Source organism: Plecotus auritus, assembly GCF_963455305.1.
Source record: "Plecotus auritus genome assembly, chromosome: 1".
Taxonomy (NCBI): domain Eukaryota; kingdom Metazoa; phylum Chordata; class Mammalia; order Chiroptera; family Vespertilionidae; genus Plecotus; species Plecotus auritus.
In genome coordinates this window covers 160,235,678-160,244,686 of record NC_137770.1, presented here as the reverse complement: position 1 = coordinate 160,244,686, position 9,009 = coordinate 160,235,678, and the positions used below count along the sequence as shown (strand labels likewise).

Here is a 9,009-nt window from a genome sequence, read left to right as displayed (position 1 = left end):
ACAGAATGAAGAGTAAGACTAAGGGAAAAATCTAAGCAAATATCTACTGTTTAAAACAACAACACTAATAATCAATGTCTTGTGGGCTCTAAAATATGTATGGCATTAAAATATAGGTAAAAACACACTAAAGGCAGTATAGTAAATGAAGTGGAAGTGTCCTGAGGTCTTATTATTGCCTGGCAATGGTAAAAACATCAATGCATGCCAATAAGTCAAGTTTGAATGTTGTAATTTCTAGGGTACGCACTAAAATATATATATTATTTTAGAGAGGAAGGGAGATGGAGGGAAAGATAGAAACATCAATGATGAGAGAGAGTCATTGATCAGCCACCTCCTCCATGTCCCCCACTGGGGATCAAGCCCGTAACCTGGGCTTGTGCCCTGACTGGGAATTGAATCGTGACCTCCTGGTTCATAGGTCAACACTCAACCACTGAGTCATGCTGGCTGGGCTGCACTAAAGTATTTTAATAAATATTTAATAAGTTAATAGAGAGGAAATATGAATAATAAAGAAAAACTTGGCAAATCTAATATTTATGTATGTCATTGTACAAGTAACATCACAAGTTAATCAATTCTTAGGCTCACAAATTCTTGGAACTAGAACGGGTCTTAGAAATAACCTTATCCAAGATGAGGATTTTAAAATATGGAGAATTTATGTATATGTTTCAAGAAGAGATCATTGTAACAATGCCATAAACTGGATCCATCTTTCCTAATATCTAATTAAATATTTCTTCCATGTTACCTCTTCCGTTTTACAATGACAAACTTGATTTAAAGAAACAGCCTAAAAAAAAGTATGTGAATCTTGATGACTACTCTCTAGGAAACCTAACCCTAAAGCTCACAAGTATGTGAAGTGTCCGTAGTACTTAAGTCATCAAACTGCTTTATTTACAACCAAAAAAGATAGATATGATTTTAAAAGGCAAACATGAGAGACATAGGTTAATTGAAAAATAGAACCCCCTATCCCAGTAATTTGGACATTAGCATAGACTCCTTCAAACATTGAAGGTTTTCTTCCACACTTAAAGAGCCAGACAGTCCACTGTTAGCCTTATGTTGGATTTGGTGAAAGTGATAGTCAGGTTCACCAAATCACTCCTTTTATTTGGAGGAAAAAAATACTTTTTAAGTTCCCTCCAAATGTTTGATTGCAGCAAGTCAGAAGATAAGAATGCAAGTCATTTTCACTACCCTGTTACTATAATGGAAGTCCTAGTGCATCTTAGGATTAACTATCCCAAGGAGAACTCTGGAATGACATTGTTTTGCTATCAGCATAGACTGAGGCCTTGGCAGAGGGCCTTGGAAGTCAAGGCCAAAGATCCAGCCAAATACTTGGAGACCTGAGGACTGAGCAAAAACTCACTAATAGTTGTGTGGGCTGGTAAACCATATCTTCACAAGTATTGACAAATACCTATCATTTCCACCAAACTGTGGTCATTGGCCTCCATGGTGACAATGGTTTGAGTTGAAAACAGGCAAAATAGTGCATTGTTCGAATGGAGCTCTTGAAGGCCACACCTCAGGGCAGTGATTTCAGTAAAAGCATCTACCAGGATTATGTTAAAGATAGAGAAGAAGTCCTGGGGTCCAAATGACACATGTAAGAAGGTGGCAGCATCGCAATAAGACACACAGCTTTACACCTTCAGCCAAGGCTATGGGGCCTACTAGACCAAAATCACTCACCATGTTGAGGCTAAGAGAGAGTACAACTAGAGGACTAAGGCTAAAAGGTAAATACCACAGATGAATGAGGCACCTGAAAACCATCTATCATCAGCTCCAGAGCAACACCAACCCAAGCCAGCACCTTTGCAGTATCTAGTTCACCTTAATTTTAACTATTAAGCTAAACATCATAGCTTCTAAAAATGTAGCTAGTGAATTTAATGCATTTATAGCTATTTTGTCCGTTTTAAATTATAACTCATTTGAAAATTGGTTACTACTAAACAGTAACACTGTTTAAAAACCAAAAATTAATTCTATTAAGTGGTGTGTTTTTTTAAACTTCAAATCCTCAAGTCATATTCCCAGGGCTTTTCATTTAGCAAGTCTGTATTGATGGTCAAGAATCTGTCTTTTTTTTTCTAAACCTGTGAAATGGTTCTGATGCAGGGTTCTGTGGCTACACTTTGAGAACACCTCCTCACGGAAGGAAAATGGGAAAGAGATCACTTTCACCCTCTGGCCTATAGGATACACAGATTCAAATTTGTGAAAGACCCAAGAATATTCTTGTTTGTTTATTTGTATAAAAAGTAAATTGAGACTTGAAGGCCACATTTGGAAGAAAAAGAATTACACTGAAAATGCTCATAATTTAATCAAAGTACAAAATATAGATGAGGAAATAACATTAATAATCAAAATTGTGCTGTTTTTCAACTCAGGTAGAGGGTAGGGAAAGCATTAACTTTAGTGCTTCATAGTGTCATGGTTGAAAAGCAAAGAATATACTAGTATAGCCAGGTTTCCATTCTGACAAAAGACACACACACACACACACACACACACACACACACACACACACACACAAATGAAATGACCGAAAAGGACTCCAAGATTAGAAGGTCCACAGGTAGCAGTGCTAAATTATACTAACAGTCAAGAAAAGATGTTCTCATTGTTAATATTGGCTGATTTAATTTAATGTGCAACTTATGTTCTTGCTTCATTTGATTTCTTTCTTCTTCTAATCAAAGGAATATTACCCACTAACTGTAAAATGTCTTTAAAAAGTAAGCATGGCATTTAACATTATTTTCACCATCATATATACCTCAGAAACTTTGCCCCACCTCCTCATAATCCTTCTCCAGAGATGCCAGATCTTTCCTGGCCTCTGAAAACTCCTCTTCTTCCATACCTTCTCTGATGTACCAATGTAGAAATGCCTTCTTGGCATACATGAGATCAAACTTGTGGTTCAGGCGGGCCCAGGCCTCTACAACTGCTGTGGTGTTGCTCAGCATGCAGACAGCCTGCTGGACCTTGGCCATTTCCCCCCCAGGCATCATCATGGGTGGTTGACTGTTGATACCCACCTTGAAACCAGTTGGACACCAATCTACAAACTGAACAGAGTTCCTTGACTTCATGGCTGCAATTGCTGCATTGACATCCTTAGGGACCACATCCCCTCTATAGAGTAGGCAGCAGGCCATGTACTTCCCCAGTCGAGGATCACACTTGACCAGCTGGTTGGAGTCCTCAAAGCAAGCAGTGGTGATATCTGACACAGAGAAGTCCTTGTGGTAGGCATTGTCAGCAGAAATGATGGGGGCAAAGGCTGTCATAGGGAAATGTATTCTCGGATAAGGTACTAGGTTGGTCTGGAATTCATTTAGGTCCACATTCAAGGGCCCTTCAAACCGGAGGGAAGCAGTAATGGAAGATACTGCCTGACCTATCAGCCTATTAATGATGGTGTAAGAGGGGCGTTCAACACCAAGTTTATGATGGCATATGTCATAGAGGGCCTCATTGTCCATCATGAAGGTACAGTCAGAGTGCTCTAATGTGAAATGGGTGGTGAGGATGGAGTTGTAGGGTTCTACTACAGCAGTGGAGATCCTGGGGGCTGGATAGACAGAGAACTCCAATTTAGTCTTCCTGCCATATTGTATTGAGAGATGCTCCATTAAGAGAGATGTAAATCCAGATCCAGTGCCTCCTCCAAGGCTTCGGAAAATCAAAAATCCCTGTAGTCCACTGCACTGTTCTGCCTGGAAAAGAAAATAAGATGTAAGAACTCAGCCAAATACTGGTAAAGCCAGAAGCAGTGGGACACAAGTTCCCAAAACAAACCAAAACTTTCAGAAAAAACTGATTTGCAATTTTCAACTCCACAGCAAACTTTATTTTGAAACATACTTGAGTGGTTACTTCTGGGATGGCAAAGCACTTTAGAGATTTACTATAAGAAAAGCATAAATATTCCACTGTTCTGAATTGCCCTCCATGAATATATCTGTATGTGATCTAAAGCAAGGTCTTTATCAATAACAATGAAAATGATTAGCAAAACATTGAAGCAATATATTTTCCCCCATAGTAGATGAAGTGCCTATCATTTCTATGCCCAGACTACTGGGCTGGTGTAAAAGCACTATATTACCTAAGGAGTAAGGCAATGCCAAATATTTCCTCAGACACAGGTCCTTAAAGAATTAACTTTTGGTAAATAGAGTAACTAATCTTCAGGTAGAATGTGCCTCTGTTAACTTTACAAATAGTGATTACTAAGTTTTAGAATGCTTTGGAAGTCTCTAGTAACAAGATAAAACATGAGTTAGCAAAAGCAAGAGTCAATGGTGACTATTCATTAAAAAGAAGGAAATCCTGGTATTTGCCCCATGGATGGACTTTGAGGGCATTATGCTAAGTAAGATAAGTCAATCAGAGAAAGACAAATACTGTATCATCTCACTCATATATGGAATCTAAAAAAGTCAAACTTGTAGAAACAGAGAATAGAATAGTGATTGCCAAGCACTGGGAGGTGGGGGAAATGGGGAGATTTTGGTTAAAGGGTAGAAATTTTCAGTTATAAGATAAATTCAAGATCTGGGACTCTAATGTCCAGCATGGTGACAATAGTTATTGTTTACTTGAAAGTTGCTAAGAGAGTAGATCTTAAATGTGGTCATGACAAAATTTTAGCAAAGTTAATGATGTGAGGGGATGGAGGCATTAACTTATTGTGGTAATCATTTTGCAACATATATGCGTATCATATCTATCATATGTGCACCTTAAATTTACACAATGTTGTATGTCAACTAGAGGTCCGGGGCCCAGATTCATGCACCATTGGGGTCCCTCGGGCTGGCCTGCAGGGATCAGCCGAAACTGGCAGTCCTACATCTCCTGAGGGATGTAGTAGTGCCGAAGTGGCAGGCTGCTGGGGAAGGAGCCCAAGCCCTGGCCCGGTGCCATGCCAGGCCCACTCATCCAGGCCCCACTGCACCTGCTGCTGCTGCCACCACTCAGTAGGCTCACTGCTGTTCCACTGTGGTCTCCACGCACCATCCTAGGGCAATACCAGCATCCTATGACCAAGAAGCAGCCATGGGCTCGTGTCCAGTCAGTCCCGATGCCAGTCCCAATCCCGGCCCTGGTCCAGTTGGGGGAGGAGGGCACAGAGGGAGTGTCCACGGGAGAGACTCGCACCGCTGCAGCTGCACTCGCCAGCCATGAGCCCAGCATCTGGCCCCACTGAGGGAGCACACTGACCACCAGGGGGCAGATCCTGCATTGAGTGGCTGCCCCCGGTGGTCAGTGCGCATCATAGCTACTGGTCAACCAGTCAACCAGTCACTTAGGCTTTTATATATATACTAGTGGCCTGGTGCACGAAATTTGTGCGGGGGGGGGGGGGGGGGGAGAGGGGCTCATCAGCCCAGCCTGCACCCTCTCCAATCTGGGACCCCTCAGGGGATGTCTGACTGCCCCCTGTGGGATTGGGCCTAAACCGGCAGTCGGACATCCCTCTTGCAATCTGGGACCACTGGCTCCTAACTGCTCACCTGCCTGCCTGCCTGCCTGATCGCCCCTAACCACTCTGCCTGCCAGCCTGCTCGCCCCCAACTGCCCCCCCTGCCAGCCTGCTCACCCCCAACTGCCCCTCCCACTGGCCTGATCACCCCCAAATGCCCTCTCCTCCTGGCCTGATCACCCCTAACTGCCTCCGCCTCAACCCTGCCACTATGGCTTTGTCCAAAAGGACATACGGAAGGTCTCCCAGTCTAATTAGCATGTTACCTTCTTATTATTATAGATAGGTTATATTTCAATAAAGCAACAGGAAAATAAAATAAAACATTTCCTCAATAAATCTAAGCAAAAAAGAAGAAAATGGGGTTGTACAGAAAGTGTGAAGGCTTCTGTGGCCTTTTCTACTTAACAAAGTGTAATCAAAGCCCACATTGGGAACTTCCCAGCTCTGATCATGGCCCGAGGCTTGGAGGAGAGAGGTTGGGTGGTGATGGTGTTGATGGTAGAACTGCTGTTGATGCTTGGGAGGTGTTTCACAGAATCCCAGGCACCCGGGCACACTTCCCCCAACCTTGCTGAGAAGAGAGACACTTGCCAGCTTTCGGATTCTCTCTAGCACAAGGTTGATGATCTCTGACCCCAGAGAGTAGTGTCCTCGGGCGTAGTTGTTTGCAGCATCCTCCTTCCCGCTAACAAGCTGCTCTGGGTGAAAGAGAGAGCGGTGCTTGCCCGTTTGAATCCCATCTGCAGAGGGAAAAGCAGGTCAGTCATTCCACTCCATCAACTGCTAGCCCTCTGCTAATTCTCATACAACCCTGGACCATGAACTTCCCTTCTTCCCCAATGTTGTGGTAAAGCAATGGCTTTAAACTGCTGACTGGGCCTTTCTTAGTCTAGGAAAAGGTGTAATTATTTCCATACCAATTGGAAGTTTGCTTTTCCATCATATATTCTCTATTCATTTCTTAGAGTTATCATGACAACTTACAACAAACTGGGTGGCTTAAACAATAGAAATTTATTCAGGAGGCCAGCTGTCTAAAATCAAGGTGTTGGCAAGGTTGGTTCATTTAGGAGGTTCTGAGGGAGAATCTGTTCTGCATTTGTCTCTTGGTTCTGATGACTGCTGACAATTTCTGGAGTTCCTTGGCTGGCCACTGCATCACTCCACTATCTGCCTCCATTGTGCATGCCCTTTTCCCTGGGGGTCCACTCTTCTTACAAGGACATGGATCATTGGAATTAGGGTCTCTCCTAATCCAGTATGAACTCATCTGAACAAAGTACATCTGCATGGTCCCTATTTCTAAACAAAGTCATATTCTGTGATTCTGAGTGGACATAGATTTTTAGGAGATACTATTCAACCCACCCCACACCCTGTGGCACTTCAGCATTTTAAAACAAGTATTTCTATCCACAGAGAGCCAACAATGTCCTGGAAAAGTATGGAAGAGGATACCAATCTAAATTTTTATTGGTATACTTTAAAGAGGCTTTAACAAAGAGGTGTGGCATGCTTAGATACCCACATGACTCAAATGCAGTTAATATAAATGCCTGAGGCAGGGAAATCAGTGGTAAGATGTTGGCAGTATTCAATACAACCAGGTACAACCCTTGCCTGGTTTCATTGCCTTTAAAAACCCTGGCAGCACGAGAAATACAGCATGTTGGAGGCCAATGTCCCACACTTCTACCTTAGAATTACCCAAATAGCGTGACTCCTAAAGAATTATACAGTGGTGTTTGAGGGTTAAGTAGGCTTTTGGGATGTTGCCCTGGATACAGTTGGGTGCTGTATTCCATAGTAGTGAAGAACATGCGTCAAGAATCAATTTCCTATGTTCCTATCTTGCCTTCCTCACTTAGCAGGTACTTTTGTCTCTAGGCCTCAGTTATTATTTCACCTCACAAATAAGGATAATAACAAGACCTATCCACTGAGTTATTATGAGTATTAAAAGAGATCATAGAGCATGATGCATGGACCATAAAATAAGAATTATAAATAATAATGATAAAATTGGCTTTATGACATGCATTTATTCAGATTTATCTTATTATACATCATTGGCCTTGGCACCAAAATCCATAGATAGTCCCAGAAGCTCACTGCCTACAAAGAAATGCACTAATTTTCTAAGAGCAAGACTATTCTCTCAAATCATCTTGCTCTCCTGTATATGATATGACCATGAATTTTGTACACCCCCAAATGTTCAAATTTACTAATATTGAGTTTAAATGACTTTTAACTGACACACACACACACACACAAATAAACTTATCCAAGTTGGGGTTTTTTAAAGTTATATTTATAAATAAGACATAAGCAGGAAACGAATTCTGGTTAGACTCTTTGCTTCTCACATGAAGTTCTAAGGCTGAGTTCAGTCTAAGGAGGGAGTTTATGGAATTTATGAAAGCCTGCTTCTTCATGACAATGTCCAGTTGAGATCTGGAGAGTATTAGTTCCATAAATTCTTTCTGTTAAATAAACATTCTTATAAATCAGTGATTACAGTACCATTAATACTGTCCACTCAACTTCCTGGAACTTTTCCACATTGATCAGAGACTTAAGTACCTGGTCCAGAATCCTCAGTGACTTCCATGGTTTTAAAACACAATTATTTGATTATTCCTTGGCTTCCTTACCCCCAATGCCATTCAGCTCCACTCCAATTAAATCACCATCACTCACAACTGTCTCCCCCTAAATCTTCAACTTGAAAAATCTTTTCCATGACCATACCTCCTCACTTCCCCCTACCTACACCAATAACCTAGCCCCAGTTATCTTCCTAGTCTTCTCTTCCACCATTTTCCTGCTCATACTGGGAGTTCCAGCCACACTGAACTCCTGTTAAACTTGCATGTTCCTCCATGTCTGGGTGAATTTGCAAATGCTGTTCCCCGGGTGGAAAGCTTTGATGACTCCCCAGATACTTATTCTACTTCAGTAATACCGCTGTACCTTGCAGAAATTTCTACTATGAGGTTATATCATATGAAACTGGCATTTTTTAGGTAACAAAAAAAAAGATCAACCATTGGCAATTTTGTATGGCTTAATACATTTATTAGTGTTGTGTTAATTATTTATATTTTCTTCTGCACTCAATTATGCTGGTTTTCTATTAAAACATAATGGCTTTTGTAAGAAGGCAGACCTGGAAACAAAGACAATTATTCTCAGTGATCTAACTAACGCAAGTTCTATAACCTTCCCAAGACACAGTTTCCTCATCTATAAATCAAGGATGACAACTGTGTTTCCTTATGGAGTTGTTAAAAGATCACTTGAGCCTTCCTGTTCAGGTAGACTGTATAATCTGCCAGTCCTACCCACTGATACTTGATTTGTTTGCTTTGATTGTGACCCTGGTTAAGTACACTAGAATGTAAAACCTTACCTATAACAGTTGGCTCTAGGTCAATGAAGAGTGCTCTGGGCACATGCTTCCCAGCTCTTGT

At 41.5% G+C, this 9,009-nt stretch overlaps 1 protein-coding gene across 1 annotated transcript; it reads right to left on the bottom strand.

The window, feature by feature from the left end:
• Positions 1–2,813: 2,813 nt before the first annotated feature.
• On the bottom strand, positions 2,814–3,674 carry TUBAL3 (tubulin alpha like 3; the record flags this gene model as incomplete). The annotated part of the gene is made up of 1 exon (XM_080658413.1): positions 2,814–3,674. The coding sequence occupies one exon, from the start codon at positions 3,672–3,674 to the stop codon at positions 2,814–2,816; it is 861 nt and encodes a 286-aa protein (XP_080514539.1).
• Between the last annotated feature and the right edge of the window lie 5,335 nt (positions 3,675–9,009).